The following is a 17,052-nucleotide window of genomic DNA, read 5'->3' on the forward strand; positions in this document are numbered from 1 at the left end:
TTGAACATGCAGATACTCTTGAGGACAACAGCTGATCTGTTTGACCTCCATGTGGTTTGTAATACTGCAGCTCCTTTGATTTATCTGCACTGGAAATGTTTAGGAAAGTACAGTCTGTATAGAGTACAGTTTGGTAGCCTGACAGGTATCAGGGGTAGAATACCAAAAAGGCAATTCAACTATTGCATTACTTTTTTCTCCGAGCTGCATGATTTTTCTCTATTTATATGTTTTTTTTTTTCTTGGAGCTCTCTTATTTTATCATTTTTACGACGGTCCATCCATCATCTGCTGGTTTTGCTTGATTAACTGGCTGTTTTTTTGCTGTAATGAAATGAAACTTCTTGAGTAAACACGCTGGTGCATCTATGTCAAGATTCATTTTCAACATTTCTTTACTGAACAGCCAACCTGCCAGTCACAACATGGCTTCCTTCGCTTTTATTCGCCTCACCTTTGTGTTGTCAAAGGCTAACAGCAGGGTTCTGCCGTTGGTGAGGAATATCTCCACGGCATTGTCTCTTAGCTGCCACCATCGCTTGTGCACCTCTTTTATCTCCTCGTACGTCCAGGAGAAAGAAGGTGCCTCGGTCTCCCCGTGAAGGCTCTGTCCAAACACATAAACAGATTTGGAGTTGAGAGGCCAGGCGGACTCGCGTAATGCGGCACTCTGTGAAGAGGATAACAGTTGTCTGGCTTTACCTGGCTATCGTGAGCGTCGGCGGCATTGTCCTCCACAAAGTACATCCCGGACTTTCCTGTGAGACGACACATGGCGAGTGAGATTTGGTGTACTGAGAGCAAGACAAACAAAAGCCTCTCCCCAGTGAATAACTACCAAACACTTGTGTGTGAGAGAGCAATATTCTCTAGTGCCTAGGAGAGCACATTCACTCAGACATTCTTTGTGTTTTGTGACTGGCGGAGTATATTATGCATGGAGCAGCTGTGAGCCACGGTCAGTGACTTACCCAGGAGCAGCTCCCCTACTGTCTCTCTGGAGGGGGCGACGCTGATGCACCGTCTGGTGAACCTAAATACAGAAGAGACATTTCTCAGACAAGATAAAAACAACTGCATAAAGCATAGATGCGTTTCAGTGCATCACAAGTCGATTAGACATTTATGTGCCTCTTCAGATCTTCCTGGTTTTCTAAGAGGGTTATGATGTTTGCTAAAGCTTTACAGGCAGGCAGTAAGACATAAAGGAGGGAAATTATACCTGATGGGCTCGCTGGTGGCTTTGTCTTTAACAGTGGAGGAGAAGGAGGAGTGAGTCTTATCCTCAAACAGGAAGGACAGCGGTGGCTTAACTGTGTCTGAACAAGGCATGCAGGTCAGGTTGAGATCACCGGAGATGACAAACACAACACTTGACAGAATTTCATCACGTTGCTTCAAGTACGAGAGTTTATTCACCTTCAGATTTCCGTCTGTCTTTCAGTAGGTATTTATTGGGGATTGTGAGGTAGCATCTCTGAAGCCGTCGTCGCTCTCGGTTTGGCCCTTCCGTAGGGTCCAGCTGCCAGGACGTGGGGTAGGATGTCTGGTCATACCAAACCGCACTGAAACACACCATTAAAGCACAATCAAGCACTGTTTGCACTCATATCTATACATAAAAAAACATCATGTGGCCTTGATGTTGTTTCAGGGAATTTGACGGATTTAATAACCTGAGAGTGAGTTTATTTTCTACAATTTCGTGTTCTTGAATCTTTTACAGACATTTTTGTTGGCTAGTCAAATGATTTACTGTGTGGGTACGGTTTAGAATGGCATCCTTTGGACTCTTGAACTCAGTCTTTCTAAAATTTGGGCATTCAGACACGTTAGAGATCAAAAAGATTACTTGACTTGGCTGTGTTGGAAATTGTACTGTCTTCTATTCATGTGCTACAAACGAGCCTGCATGTGTGAGATTATTGTACTGCATATAAGAAATGTTGTTGTTGATGTTCAGAAAATAAGGAGGAGAAAAGTAATCATCATTAATGTAACAACCATCATTATAATATCAATCTAATGATTGTATTTTGTTCCAATGTTATTTTAAGCCCTTGTGAGAGAGACTCATGTCCATGCCCACCGGTCATGCGTGAGTTGCTGAACCAGCTCCTGCCAATGGCGGCTGGCACTTAGGTCAGTCTTGTAGAGGCCCCTGATGTGCTGGATGACTTTCTTTCTCTCCATGCCTTGCCGCAGAGACACATTCTGAGTGATATCAGCTGCAATCTTGGAAATGTCTTTGGACTTTCCCTCCAGCCTCTGGATAAGACTGCAGAGAAATAAGAATAATAGCGTGAATAGAAGAGTGGAACAAAGACATGATTCTTACCAGTGTTTTCTTGTACTGATAATTAATCTCACTTGATAATAAAAACAACATCTACTTACTTCCTCTGAGTGTTGGCCATTTTCTTTTCCCACGCTACTTTGCTTGTTTTCTCCTCTGCTTCATACTTGAATTTTTCCTGTATGAATAAAATTACACATAAAGACATTCTTAACACCTTCATTTTATGACCAAGAAGTGTGACACTTAGCCACTTGCTAATTCTCCACCTGCACAGAAATGGCTCCTTCACACTGCTGAACTGAAAATTCGGTTAGACTAAAAAAAGGCACTGAAACTGTGTGAGAAATGAGTGTTTGTCTTTGTTCGCCTCTTGCCTCTTTTATGGCCTTGAGCAAGTCTTGCTTGTGTGGGGCGTTGGGTGGGATGCAGCGATGGCCACAAAGCTTGAGCGAGGTCATGAATACACCCACAGCATTCTGCTCGTCTTTGGTGAGGTTGTCCTTGTGATCATGCAGCATCTCGTACAGGTACAGCGACAGCTTGGGTCCGTGCTGAGTGAGAGAGACAGCGCTGATTAAAATTTTATTTTCTGTCAGAACTAAGTCACATACGGTGATGGACAGGAAACAAGCTTTATCCAGCTGGTTGACCTTCAGCGAAGCACGAGTGGAGGATGCAGAGTGAAATGAGAAATGAGAGTCCTGTGACAATGCAAAAGCAGCTGATGAAGAGCATGGAAACATTTATAAGACTTATTTATTAGTCAAGACTTGCTGAGAAACTTGAAAAAAATACAAATAAAACATTCCCCTACAACAGCGCTGTAGTAGTCAACTAAAATATTGAAGTATAAAGTGACAAACAGACTTCAATGATGAATTTTCTTTGCGCTCACCTCTAAACCCGGGCTGAGGCTCTCCTTGAGGATATCTAAATGTCTCGGATCAAACACGAACTCCAGCGACTCCTTCCTGTCGTCCAAAGGAAGTGCAGGGCTCAGCGTGTGCACCAGCAGGCGGCCGATTTGGACCCGAAAAGTGTCTCGACACGACCATAAGATCCTTCGCCACTGCTGATGTGGAGCTCCTCCTCTGCCAGTGCTGCCCTGTGAATCAACAACAGCCGACGCAAGGTTAGCCGTTAACTCAAATGAGCTCTTTTTAGCTAAAAAGAAAATTAAAGAAAAAGTTTTTCAGGTCATACCAGGCTAATTTTGATCCCGTCCATCATGAGTCTGAGGATGTCTTTCTGAAAGCTCTTCTTACTCGCAGGCGGCAGGGTGAAGGGTGTAGGTGAGTGTGGGATGGAGGCGGAACCACTCTCCTCTTGCGTTTGATCACTTGGATCTGGTGTGAAAAGTTGTTGGTCTGGGGAGTCGGGAATATTCAGCAGGTCAAATAAGTCCTGGCTCACATCTGAAATGAGAGATGCAAGCAGACAGAATGAGACAGCGAATCCCGTTTGTGCTCATCTAAGAAGAAGAATCAAAAATATGAATAAGTAGATAAGAGGACAGAGGAACCAAAAATGAGAAGTATTTTTCTTTCTTTTTTTTTTCTTACCATGGTAAATGAGTCTGTTGACAGCAAGAACCACAAGCCTCTGCAGCCGCTGGACAAACTCTGTCTCACTAGCACGTATGGGGTTTTCCTGGCTCATCCTCCTCTGCATCATCTGATTGAGCTCATCGCTGGCTACGGAGCGCATTCGCATCAAGAGAGAGTCGGTCTGGGCCAAAGAGAACCGGCGCCGGCCTACAAACACAATATGGGGTTCGTGCTCAGTTGCGAGAGAACAAATTGGGTGCCGACGATGGTTCAAAGTTTGTAAATATACGCACACATGCTTTATTTCCTTTCAAGTTCAGATTAAGGCTATGCAAATGTCTCATAAATCATTGATCACACAGAAGATTATAAAGATTTACTAATCAAAATGTCATCGGTGCAGAAATGCTTAACACTGATTTAGTTAAGCATTCATAAGCAAACATGCACACACAAACACACACACAAAAAGGCACCAGTAGCACAAGGGTACTGGGCTTATTAACCCCTCCAAGACGAGTCAGGGGGGAAAGGGTGAGTTCACTGCAAAATGGGAAACATTTCCCATGAGAGGGAGCATGTTCTCCGCTGTGGACCATAGTCCCAGCTACCTGCGTCACAATTGAGCATGTAGGATGGAGCTCCAGAGGGGGAAGGGAGGGGGGAGTCCTGGGACAGGAAGCTGAAGGGAGGGGATAGGGGGATCTGGCCATAGGAGCAGTAGTGCTGTCTGGGGATGCGGGGGATAATGGAGTCTTTCATGGCAATGGAACCTTTAGATCGGGATGAGGAGATGAGGATCAATAAACAGAGAAAGATGAGAGTGGAGACGTGGAATGCTTAAAAACACACGGCTGTGTAGTTTTAACCTCAACACATAACTGCACACCAGATTTCTAGAGTTGCATCAGTTTGAAATGCTTACCCGCGATGCTCTTGCGCTTCTGATAGATGGCATGATGTGGAGAGCTTGGCGCATTAACAGAGCTGCTCAACTTCTGAGGTTCCTGATTGGCTGTCGTCTTTATAAACTCAATCGCTGACTGAAGGACGCGGAATTGCAAGGCCACAGCCATCTCTGGAAAAAAAACAACCCATAAATACAAAATAGAACTTTGTTAGAAGATGACATAATTCTCCCGATGAGTGACTGACAATGAGTGCAATAATACAGCCGACTACTAAAATGGCAATCAACCAAACATAACGGTTGCCATGTTCAGGGCCGTAACAATGAATCTGTAATCATAAAAATGATGACATCAGATAAAAAACAGCAAAGAAATGAGCGTTAATGGGCGAGAGACGGGAGAGATATTTTTCAGACAGCAAATTTAGGGGAAAATGAGAGAAAACCATTTAGTGGGCAGATGGAGATGCGAGATATTTCTCAAATGACTCTCCACTCTACAGTTGAAGATAATGAAGTGACAGCCCTGTTTCTTTCTGCAGCAGAGCCTGACAGTTTGATATCGTACAGAACTGCGGCGCAGGGTAGATGACAACGCCAATGTATTTTGCATGTGTATTGAATTTCAGAAATCCAGCCCTCACCCTGTGTGCGGCGCATCTTGCTGGTCTGCATGAAACCCAGCAAGGTAATGAGGTCTTCGATGATGCGGAAGTACTGGGACCCTGAAGAGCTGCAGGAGTGAATAGTCACAGCTACTAACAGCTGCTGGATGTCACACACCAGGAGCTTGTAGTCATTCAGGGGAATACTACAGAGGACATGAAAAACAAGACAATATCAAGCACAGGAAGTCTTGTATATGCAAGATCAATGAACGGTGAGAGGATTAATTATTTCATTCATGGCTCAGAGATTTAAGACAAAACCCATGAATTCATGGAGGTGTTTTGAATGAATTATCCCCTGTTCTGGCAGCCGTACCCATTCTCCATGCCATTGAGGGTAGAAAGAGTGTTGAACAGCACATAGAGCAGCCCGTGGTCTAGCAGGATGTCTGCCAGCTTAGGGCAGGCGTTGAGGAGCTGCAGCAACATGCACAGGATGTTGTGCACCAGGGAGTTCTCATACAGGGAGTTTTCAATAAGACCCAACACTGGGATGATACAGCGCTTTCTGAAGGGGGAGATATTTTCCATTTCTTCCAGATCCAGACTGGAAATTAACACAGAAGAAAAATTAGGATAGATCATGTACAACTGATTCATTAAAAATGTGTGTGCATCAAATTGCTATATAGATATGTTTTAAACTCTCTGGACTCACTCTTCCTCTAGGCCCACCGGCCGCCCGAACAGCATCTCCAGGAAGCATTCGAGGAGCCCTTGGCTGCCCTGATGGATGTACAGCTGGTTGGCCAGCAGTGAGAAGCCGTGGTTCTTCAGAAACTTCTCCTTCTGCTCCTTGAGGGCTCTGCTGAAATAGGCGTCCAGCAGCTGGGAGAGAGAAGCAGAATAATAGCTCTGTTAGCTCATTCTTGATGCTATAAGTACTGACTAGAGCACCAAAAGCTCAGAAAATAGTTCCCAAATCACTATTTACCCCGGTCTGAGTAGGAGCCAGTGTGCTCGGTGCCACAGGCAGTGCAAGTCATAAAGTATTGACAGAAAGACTCATGCACTTCTGGTCTTTTGAGGGGATTTGTTGACAATAAGAAGAATATACAACTGTTCTGCTCTGTCAACTTAAGATCATATTTTTTTTTCAAGCTGTCTGGAAAACTCTGACAATGTTGCGTGACATTTTGACTCACTGGGAGGAAAGCCCAATATAAAAACAAAGTTTAAATGACAATTTTAGAAATAGTAATAATCAAAAACGCACTAAATTGGGAAGCACTGTGTGATTTAATTGTGTCACAAGTGATTTTTTTTTTACTCCGTCTGCTTTAATGTGACATCCATCAAAGAGGATACAGAACCAACCTTCATGACTCCTTGCTGGATGAGAGGTGATGAGTGATTGACCAGGACAATGAGGGCTTCAGGCTGGATGAGCTTATCCATCACTTCCTCGAGCATGAGGTCAGGCAACAGGAGCAGGACGCCCCTCAGAAGATCATAGAGTCCACAGCAGATGAGCACCAGGCAGTCCTCTGTGCTTGACCTGAGACACAAAGCTCAAATTTTACTGATGAAGATGAACTCCCTTCTGCTCTCACAATGAGCTGCTGATAACAGACAGCACCTGTCAGAAGTCTGGACTCTCCCATTCACTTGCCTTTGGCTGGTGCCAGAATAGAATTTTAGGTTACGCAGACCGTTAATTTTAACAACTCTAATTGAGATAAGTGTATTACAGTGTCAGTGTTGTGATTGTACTCAAACAAGGTATTTTCATAATCAGCTCTGCTAGAATAGAGAAACCCATTAGTGCCATCTTTAATATTTTGGCACCTGCACTTTTTTTTGTATTTACCATATAAAACGCTGACTCGTAAAAATTAACGCAGTACACAGCAGGCACTTGAACACTAGAATTTGTTTTGATAACCTGAAGTGAATATTTTGCACAGCAGTGTTATAAAACTATAAAACTAAACACACTGTTAAAATGATATATTTACATTAAATTAACACAGCCAGTCAGGATATAAACACAGTGGTTTTCTGCGCTGCTTGAAACACACGATCAAATGAAAGCAGATCTTTTAAAGTCTGACAGCCCACATTATCCTATTAGGTAATAGAGAACTGGAGTACAATGAACAAATCTTTTTATTTTCCTTTCAGCTTGAGGTCAGCAGATGGCTGGCGTGTAGCGAGAAATTGTCACGGTAGTGAAAATTATCTTATTATTAGCATATTCAACTGCTGTAATAGGATTATCTAAATCCAATCACAGGTCTTCTTTATCAAAACAACCTTGTGGTCAAGGTGTCTTTTTTCATTTCTACCTTTGCAAAAATTTAGAATAGGCTGGCTGAGTTATTAGTATTGACACTGAGCATTCAATTCAACAACATGACACACAGTAAAACTGTATGTAATAAGCCTTGTTGAAGACCACGGCATACCGGTCATTGGACTCAGTCTTGCTGTGCGCCCTCTCATAGCCAGGAGAGTAGGTGTAGCTCTCCCACTCCTCCGGCATGGAGCCACGGTCAGCTGCACTGGGCCAGCGACTGATAGCCAATGAACCGTTTGGAGCTGGGAAGGCCAGGCCCAGACTGGCCAGGTTGCTGTGGCTCCTCTGGAAGGACTGGATGCCTTTCAGGCTGTCGGGGCGCCGAGGTGCCTCGTCACTGGCCCAGTCGAATCTGTCCTCAGACTCTGCGACCCCCACGCTGCCTTCTGCCAGGCTGTCCACCTCTGCTGCCTCATCCCGCTCCTCCTCTACACTGATGGAAGGGGTGCATGGAGCTCCTCCCTCACCTACTTCCTTTGAGTCACAAATAGTTTTCGCTGATTCACAACTGCTCAGGAGTTGCTCGTCACCTCCGCCCTTCTTGAGTGTTTCTGTGCTGCCCAGAGCCTGTTGAGTGGTGAGGGAGACCCCGTCACCTTCACCTGCCTCACTTGAACCAGCGTGCCTTAGGCGCGGTGTCAGCAGAGGGGAGGAGTATGGAGATGGTGCCAGACTAGGTGGGCGTAACGACTGATCATCACCTCCATGTTCAGGGGAAGGAGCATGGAGATGGCCTGGAAACAAAACAACACGATTCACAACTTGTAATCAGAATTCATAAGTGAACGCTACAATGTTTAATTAGGTGCAATGCACAACAGGAATACTGAAAGAAGCGTGGCTGTGCAGAGACATGACCGTTCACCAAAAGAATCATTCATTTAATAGTAGTGAGATAAGTAATAAGAATGATGTGGATGCTAAACAAGGAATGCAAGTTGTTTTTGTACTAAGTTTTATCTCTTTGCATTGTTGCAAGTTATCACAGCCAAAGCCGTTTCATTTTTATAGTCTTTTCCTAAAGTTATAAATGCTTTCCAGAAATACAATTCAAAGAGCAAGATTATGATGACAAAAGAGCCTAATAAATGTAAAACTGAACTGAACAATAAAAGCTTGGATAAAAAGAGATAAAATGGTGCAGTTAAAAAGATTTATATACAATAGAAAAGAAGGGCTCAGTAGGAACCATTGTTAAAAACAATGATTAAATCTTTTGAAAATAAAAGCAAAAAGGAAGATAAGAGGGAGTTTTCACAAAAACATGTGATGACCTCATGTTCATGCTTCAGCTTTTTCACAGAGGTGATTATGTTTACATTAAGTACTGAAAATAAAGCTCTGATGACTAATTAATTCATCACAGAGCGAAAAGGGCTGATACAGCACTGAACAAATGTTCCATGTTAAGATGTTCAACACACATAAAAGCAATGATAATCTTCCTATTTATAATGTCATTCCAAGCAACAAACTGGAGGGTTTTATTTCATTATCTTCACTGTGATGGATGCCTGTGAGTGCTTTAAGGTCAGTGTTATATAGCTGAAGCAGCTGTACCTTCATGGATGTCAGGGAAGACAATGGGGGAGAGGGACAGCACAGAGCTGCTGGCAGACTTTCCTCCACTGTTGGAGTGTCGCAGGTACATAATGGACTGCACCTTCTCCTGGTACAGCTTCCCATCTGACAAAAAGAGACATCAAAACAACTCAGTGCATTACATTAATGGAACCTTGATACAGATGTGCTGCTTTCAGCTGAGCCGCCTCCTCACCGATGTGCAGAGAAAAGTAGAAGCTGGATGGAGTGTGGCAGACGTAGGTGTTGGTGGGTGGGTGAACGGCCAGCAGGAAGTTATAGATCAGTTTGAGCAAGTCCAGGTCCGGAGGAGACCCTAATACTTCCTGGATGATTTTGACGAATGACAAACAGACTTCCTGTGGGATGGCAGTCAGATGCTCGTCCCGATGCTCCTTAAGACAAACATAATGCCATCAGTGATCGTCTCTGAAGAGAGGAAAGGTGCTGTGATGAAAGCTTTATGACAGCAGCATACCTGTAACACCTGGCAGGTGAGCAGGAAGCGATGCACAACTTCAGCCTTGAGGAACTGACGGATATTAAAGACCTGATGAGGGTGATGCACCCTGATGAGGATCTCTAAGGCAGCAAGCAGCGTTTCCCACACTCCACACTGACAGAAACAACACCAACAGTGAATGACAATGGATCATGAAAGTATGTGGGAATAAACAGTTTGAGAGATGTTGAAAAAAAATGATAAACATACAGGACTCATTCTTTTCTGTGATCATATTGTGTTTATTCTGAATATTTAAAACTGGGTTACATTTAAAAAAATAATGTAAAAATTTAAAAAAAATACAGTGTTAACTTCTGTTATCTTACAGAACAGCATTCATCTCACTTTGGTTTCCTGTAACAGGAAACCACCACTTTTAGGTGTGAAAATTAGTCTCAACTGTGTAACTTTTGATGAATAGTTGAAAAGTAACACTAACGGAATGACAAATTAGTGAAAGCAGTGTGACAGTAGAGAGGAGTCAGCAAAATTACTCCTCTCTATTTTAATGAAAATGTATTAAAGTTACATAATCTCACTTTAAACTAATTTTCCATTTACTTTTTTTAAGTGAAATCTTATTTAACTGTCTGGATGAATTCATTAACACATTTCATCAGGAATATGAAGACATAAATAGAGCTTGATAGAAAAATGAAATGTGCTGGTTCAGTCATTCTTGCTTTTACTGAGTGGGATCAATTTAGCTGACACCACAGTGACAATGCTCTATTTACTTCTGTGCTCAATTCTGATGTGCAAAAAACACAATAACAGATCTAAGAAAAACATTTTAAATTTAGTCAACTGAGAGTATCAGTATCTTTTAACACTCTATTTCTTGTCTCTTACTAGTTTATGATAATTGATTATTTGGAAATATGACTGCTGGTCTCTTATGAGTTTAATGTATTATATTCTGTTTTCTATATATCTATATTTCTATCTACATATCTTTATTAACCTTTTGTGTTTTCTTGCTTCACTACTGAAATACGATTCATAGTAATACAGATATTTACCTCAGCCTTGGCCCAGATCTTCCAATCCAACAGGATGTCTGAGAGCAGCCTGATGTCCTGCACCACAGCGACAGACTCCGTGTCCAGACGGAACTGATCATCATCCCCCAGGATTAGGATGGGTCCACTGCAGCACCCATCCAGCAGAGTCTAGACAGACACAATGTGGCCACCACATCAAAAACACAGCCATACATCCTGCAGTGTTTGTATGATAACTTCTAGAGTGCTGCCTCCTCTAATCCAACACATACCCCCACATATTGATCATCACTCCTTCACTAGAAACAACCTTACAATGCAGAACCCCAGAGAGAAGGAAAATCGATACATTCCCCATGAAATTTTTTGGAGTGATTATCACTCAGTCAAAACCAATGCCACTTACTTCCTGAGCAGTCGTGTGTGTATTGATCAAAGCCGATCATTTGTGACCAGCTTCACTGCAGTGATCATAAATCCTACAGTCCTTTGGGTCTCTGGTAGACCGAGGAATACGAAAAGACACGCTTGAAGTCTCGTAAAAAGTAAGTTACATTATTAATCCACCTGGAAAGTGATCAGCTGTAGTCCAATGTGATGTTAAATTTAGCTGGTTTGATAGAGTGATACAAAAGAGAGATTACCTCTGCATCATAAATAGGAAAAGTTCAAGTAAAAAAAACAACTGTAACAACTGTAACATGTTACATGTTTAAATAGGAATAATCACAAGTGCTTAATATAATCAATCAGCATATTCGGAGTTATATAATACAGTATGTGGAAGCCTAAACAACAGCAATCACAAGTGCTCTGTGACTCCGCAGGAGCTCAGTGTTTCATCAAGTCAGGCAGAGTCTATTTCAGTGCCCGGCCATCACACAGCTCAATTACAGACACATCCAGAGGGTCAAGCAACAGCAGGGTCACCAACACCAGCTCAGAGAGGCACCAGCGTGTCGGGCCGGATCAGATTAATGGTAAAAACAAGTGACGGTGAATATATTTCACCACACGGATCGGCAGAGGTTGTGGGAACAGGGGGACAGCAATGAGTTTAAGGTGTGACTCACTTTCAGCATATGATATCCCACGATGCATTTGGACTTGATGAGGACCTGGTGGATCATTGAGTAACCATGGTAACAGTCCATTTCGTGGATGCGGTGCTGGTTAAACTTGGACAGAGACAGCAGCACCCGCAGGGCCAGAGCCTGGGTCTGCTCACAGTCACTCAGCTCCACCGTCTGGACGCCGCAGACACAGAGATAAGGGACAGAGAGCACAGCAGTTGAACTAAATGTATGTATGTGAATGTACGTAGTTAGGTGTGGCTTCCTTTTATTACATGATTTCATATGGTTCAAACACAAACAAAAGGTAATTCATTTCAAAATACAACTTTGTCATTTTAACTTAAAAATGTATTTTCTCTATGTTGTTATATGCTGTTTGTTGGCTTTAAAAAGGTTGTAAAGGAGTAATGGTCTTGTCTACTTTACTACAGCAGGGAATTAAGTGACAAGCACAAAACCAACTCAGTCAATACAGTGAAAGTGAATATGTAAAATTGTGATTACACATTATTCAAAACCTCAACTTCCCATGTGTGAAATCCATCGACTCCAACTGTAATGCTCCATTAAAAGTATTGATCATCCTACCTGTGCAAAGAGGAAGACAAAATTTCCCGTCCCTCCTATCTTGTGCAGGACGCTCTGCAGGCCTTGGGTTTCAGTGGGGAGCAGAGCCCTGAGAGCGTTGGGCTCCAGGGAAACACTCTGCACCTCTTTGGAGCTGAAGGGCCGCTGGGTAACCACTGTCTTAGCCTGACCCTTTAGTCTGATTACAGGCTCGTAGATAGTATAGAGTCTGGGACTGCTGGGAGCATACACTACTGCCAGGCTCTCCTGTGGAGAAACACAACACACACACACAATTATTGTTTTCAGGAAAAAGTCTCATCCTGTAACTGAGAATAGCTGATTAGGAATTTAGTAGATCTTCATGTAAGAGTTAAATTTCAATTAGACCCCAGTGATGAGCCTAGCTAGCCCAAGGCTACAATTTCTAACATGGATTTAGATCTGAGTTAGACCCGGTTAGAGCATGGAAAGTCACCAAGATGTCAGGGGAAAATCATTCATTCTTCCTTTTATACGAGCTGAGCTATTATCAACAAATCCATTAGAATTTAATGGGAGAAGAACTATTTTCAGTCTCACTGAAATAGCTGCAGCTTAAATGTAATAGCTTTTTCCATTGGGGAAAAATTACTTCCCACCACACGGTATCATTAATGACAACTAATTGGAACAGTGCATAAATCATACACCATGAAATGAAACAATAAATGAGACATAGGAGGAATTTGCTATACTAACAGAGCACTTGACTGACAAAGTACAAACACAAGGTTTAACAATAGTGTCAACTTGAATTTTAACACAACTGACACACAGAATTCGGATCACAGCTCAACAACTGTGACGATGCACATTTCTTTCTTATTTATTTCATGTTTTGCTGATGTGTCATGATGTTGCATGTTCACTTAAACTTACAACCAAAGCTGTAGTGTCCACGTCCTTGCTCTTCATCAGAAGCTCTCGCACCTGCTCACACTTCAGCCCTTCCTCAGTGACAAACTTGGAGAATGTCCCACTGGGTTTGCCATACTTGCAAGGCATGATTGAGGAGAGGTCAGGCCCGCTGCTGTACAGGAAGAGGGCCTCCTCAGATCCTATTCTAGACCCTGAGATATGGAGGCAAACATTTAGAGTTGAAATAACTGTCCAAATTGTTTTTTTTTGTAGCATGTAGATACTTTTCTTAATTTCCCAGAGTCTTGGGGAGAACTCTCCTCCAAGGAGAAATCCAAAATGGACCCTGAATCAACACCATGAATTAATGATTTACATCATTCCATCAATAAACAATAAGGTAATAATACATGACGTGATGCAAAGTTGCACTTTGATGTTTTATTTGTTGTTTTCATGAAACTCTCTCAGTCCTTCTTTTCCGAGAATAAACAGCTACCCTTGCTGAATTCCAAAGACAAGCGGAGAGGCTAAAGCTTGTCCAAAGACATCAGTTGGACTCACAGGTTGAGATCGCCTCGATGCGAACCATTCACAGCCAATTAGAGGCAACAAGAGAAGTATTCAGTGAGAGAATGCTGAGAATCTACAGCATGCCAGACGTCACATCAGCAACAGATTTTTACAGCCAGCAGACTAGATGAGCACCACAAAGCATTCATGTCTGTACTGTTTATTTTGTTTATCAGACAGAAGACATAATTAATATACCACCAGGGAGCAGTACTGAGGCCAAACACATATTTATAATTATGTAAAAGGATTAAAAAAGATTGTACTTATGCATGTAGAGTAAGATGATGAGTGACTGACTGGGATTAAGTGTGGAAGAGCTTGTTGAAGTATGATGACAGGAGTCCTACCGTTGAAGAGAAGCACAGTGCCCATATTCCAGCGTCCACCCTGCTTCGCCAGCTCCTCAGAAGATGGCATACAGTTTCCCAACATGCAGAAGGTCTTGTTGCTGTCGGATGATAAACTGGACTTTCTGGGTAAGGTGTAGTCCAAAGACACCTCACATTTCCTGAAACAGGGAGCAGATGAAGTTAATATTACGTTCACTCATTCAGCAGATTTAAACAGCCAGCGATTTGTATTCTTCCTGTAAAACATTTTTCTCACCTGATGCCACACACCCATACGACCACTCGGCCATGGATGTTCTTCTTGCCTTCTGGCTGCTGGGTGTAAGTGAGGCCAAGGTGCTGCCATTGGCCTGGCCTGAGCAGTCCCCCAGCAGAATCCGCCTGCGCCAACAGCCCTGCTTTTATCTCATCGTTTGGGTCTATACAAATCCTGAGGGAACAGTGCATTCAAATATTTCAGGATCCATAAACTATGAACACTTTAGAAAAGTAGTAACCTATTGCTCATACACAGGCTTGAAACTGCAGTCTGCTTTGGCACTCACCTGAATGTGAGAGAGCCTGTAGAGAAGTCTGCCCACACTTGCAGCATCAATGCCTTGGAGCCCATGGATAGAATATGAATGAGGCCCTCTTCTACTAATCTGCTCCCAGCCTGAGAGGAACCATGGTGGGACTCAGCCGTGGGAGGGTTTCTCTCTTCTGGAAAACAGCAATGAAAGATATCTCAAAACCAGTTGATGTTTAGTGGTTAGGCACTAGGTAAAGGATCTGTTTCTCACCTTTGTCTGTGTCCCCGTCCTTCTCCTCTTGCTCTGCCACTCTCAGCCACATAGAGGCGCTGAAGCCGCTGGCCATGTGGGGCCAACAGTTCTGCCCTACCAGGGGCAAGTGGAGGGGAGCAATGTGCCAGGGAGAGGAACACAGGTGGCTCGGTCTGAACTCGGTATCCCCCTCCCTGCGCCCGGGAGACAGTTTGCCCTTCCAGAGCAAACCCACGCTTTTCCCTCCGGCAGCACCGTTCTGTCTGGAGCCAGGGGACAACCCTCCTGGCGTCGAAGCCCCGAGGATTATTGGAAAGGTCAGCAAGTGAAGAGGTTCTATATTCATGTTGGCTTCGACAATTTGTAGGATGCCATTCAGTAAAATCTCCTGGCAGGTAACAAAGTAAACAGGATATGAGAGACATCCAACATTTCATGTGGGTGTTTAAAACTTTTCAATTATGACTCTACATTAGGTAAAATGAGGAATAATCTGAGTAATCTGTGTGAAGACATAATATTGAGATAGAGACAAGTCACACATTTGAGGACACATACAGTTTCTAAATAAATAGTAATGGAAATAGCAAATAGAGCAACGCAATCGCATGTGACAACTGCAGCCACTGATGTGTCTCATTTTCATAGAAAGAAAGCACAGGTCACATGTCATTACGTTTGCATGGTTAAAAATAAACTCCCCTCTTCCCTTTTGGAAATCCATTTCTTGGAGACAGGTTATTAATGATGTCTGCTGCTGATTCCAATTAAACACAGACCTGCGATAATAAGTTGTAGCATCACATCTGCTGTGCACACATGGGTGTTAATTGTATATACAATGAAGTGGGCCCAGGAGAGCATTATGTGTTGATGCTTTTCAAAGAATCAAGAAGTGAGAAGAGAGTGTGACAGGAAGATGTATTACAAAAAAAAAGCACTTGTTCCTACTGAGAAATGCACTGTGCAGGTGCTGTGAGCATAAGTAATCAGTGTCAACACCCTTAACGTAAGCTAACAGTGCATTGTTGAGTGACTGATAAGGTTTACTATTTACAATAGGTGGGGTCTTCTCCAGGAAGAGGCGAATCAATAGAGCCAGTTCCTCCGCTGTGATTCGCTGGCTCACCATGGCAACCAGCAGCTCCACTAGCACAGTCTGGCAATCTGAATGTGGACCAATGAAGAGCAGATTACGTAAACAGTTTTGTTGGGCATGCACCAGAAGACCACAGGCAAAAACACACAGCAGCATCACTGCCTGCTTCACTCTGGTTATACAGAAAAACAAAGAGGTTCAAATAACATCAAATATAAGTGTGACAAATACATAAAATCCTATAGTCATTCAAATCTAAAATATAGAATTTGACCACAACAATTCATATAACCAGAATTATTCAAATTGTTCATATGGTGAGGAAGAAAAAAATAATGTACCCAATGTTTTCCACAGATACCATACAAGAAAGTACCCCACAGTGTCAGACAAGACTAAACAAATAACAAACCTTTGAAGGAAGGGTCTGTTTGACTGAGGATGTTATGAAAGCCAGACAGGATGGTTTTGACTCCTCCCTGTAAAGATCAGAACAAGGGGTCAGTCATATTTTTTGAGAGCGCAGTTGAGGAGAAAAAGTCAGATAAATATAGACTGTTGAAGCAGTTACATGTTAAAGTGGTGCAAAAAGAAAGAAAAGAAGGAAGAGGTCAGTCTGACCTGGTCGTAGAGCAAGGCAGCATTGCGGCTGTTGGCGTGGACCGCACCGAGCAGACTGTGAAACACATGGCTCAGGACCTCCAGGTCTGGGGAGCCGGTGGCGAGGAGCTGCAACTCCATTGTGCAGATCTCTGGGAACAGCAGCACGCCGCGCCTGGGCCCGTCGGCCACCACCGCTAACTCCCGCAGCACAGCCGACTCCACCTTCACTCCTTTAAGAACAAGCACAGACCAAGATCAGAGACAGAGTAAGACACTTTGTCCGGCACAGACATGGAGAAATGAC

The 17,052-nt window shown here is 43.1% G+C and overlaps 1 protein-coding gene across 3 annotated transcripts in view; it reads right to left on the reverse strand.

Moving 5' to 3' along the window:
- lyst (lysosomal trafficking regulator) overlaps nt 1-17,052 on the reverse strand; it is a 54,050-nt gene that overhangs the window by 6,783 nt on the left and 30,215 nt on the right. For all 3 annotated transcript variants that reach the window (XM_053332716.1, XM_053332715.1, XM_053332717.1), the window contains 31 exons: nt 16,767-16,978; nt 16,558-16,624; nt 16,104-16,213; nt 15,065-15,434; nt 14,828-14,984; nt 14,539-14,712; nt 14,280-14,440; nt 13,378-13,568; nt 12,478-12,723; nt 11,887-12,060; nt 10,832-10,981; nt 9,783-9,920; nt 9,501-9,699; nt 9,284-9,409; nt 7,833-8,457; nt 6,742-6,922; nt 6,083-6,252; nt 5,741-5,971; nt 5,401-5,567; nt 4,772-4,924; nt 3,862-4,053; nt 3,503-3,714; nt 3,195-3,404; nt 2,674-2,850; nt 2,398-2,474; nt 2,090-2,278; nt 1,420-1,565; nt 1,223-1,319; nt 972-1,033; nt 703-758; nt 455-607 (listed from right to left, as the gene is read on the reverse strand). In XM_053332716.1, the coding sequence (XP_053188691.1) occupies nt 455-607; nt 703-758; nt 972-1,033; nt 1,223-1,319; nt 1,420-1,565; nt 2,090-2,278; nt 2,398-2,474; nt 2,674-2,850; nt 3,195-3,404; nt 3,503-3,714; nt 3,862-4,053; nt 4,772-4,924; nt 5,401-5,567; nt 5,741-5,971; nt 6,083-6,252; nt 6,742-6,922; nt 7,833-8,457; nt 9,284-9,409; nt 9,501-9,699; nt 9,783-9,920; nt 10,832-10,981; nt 11,887-12,060; nt 12,478-12,723; nt 13,378-13,568; nt 14,280-14,440; nt 14,539-14,712; nt 14,828-14,984; nt 15,065-15,434; nt 16,104-16,213; nt 16,558-16,624; nt 16,767-16,978 (5,573 nt within the window). The remainder of the gene's footprint in view (nt 1-454; nt 608-702; nt 759-971; nt 1,034-1,222; nt 1,320-1,419; nt 1,566-2,089; nt 2,279-2,397; nt 2,475-2,673; nt 2,851-3,194; nt 3,405-3,502; nt 3,715-3,861; nt 4,054-4,771; nt 4,925-5,400; nt 5,568-5,740; nt 5,972-6,082; nt 6,253-6,741; nt 6,923-7,832; nt 8,458-9,283; nt 9,410-9,500; nt 9,700-9,782; nt 9,921-10,831; nt 10,982-11,886; nt 12,061-12,477; nt 12,724-13,377; nt 13,569-14,279; nt 14,441-14,538; nt 14,713-14,827; nt 14,985-15,064; nt 15,435-16,103; nt 16,214-16,557; nt 16,625-16,766; nt 16,979-17,052) is intronic.

This window comes from Scomber japonicus, chromosome 14, assembly GCF_027409825.1.
Source record: "Scomber japonicus isolate fScoJap1 chromosome 14, fScoJap1.pri, whole genome shotgun sequence".
Classification (NCBI taxonomy): domain Eukaryota; kingdom Metazoa; phylum Chordata; class Actinopteri; order Scombriformes; family Scombridae; genus Scomber; species Scomber japonicus.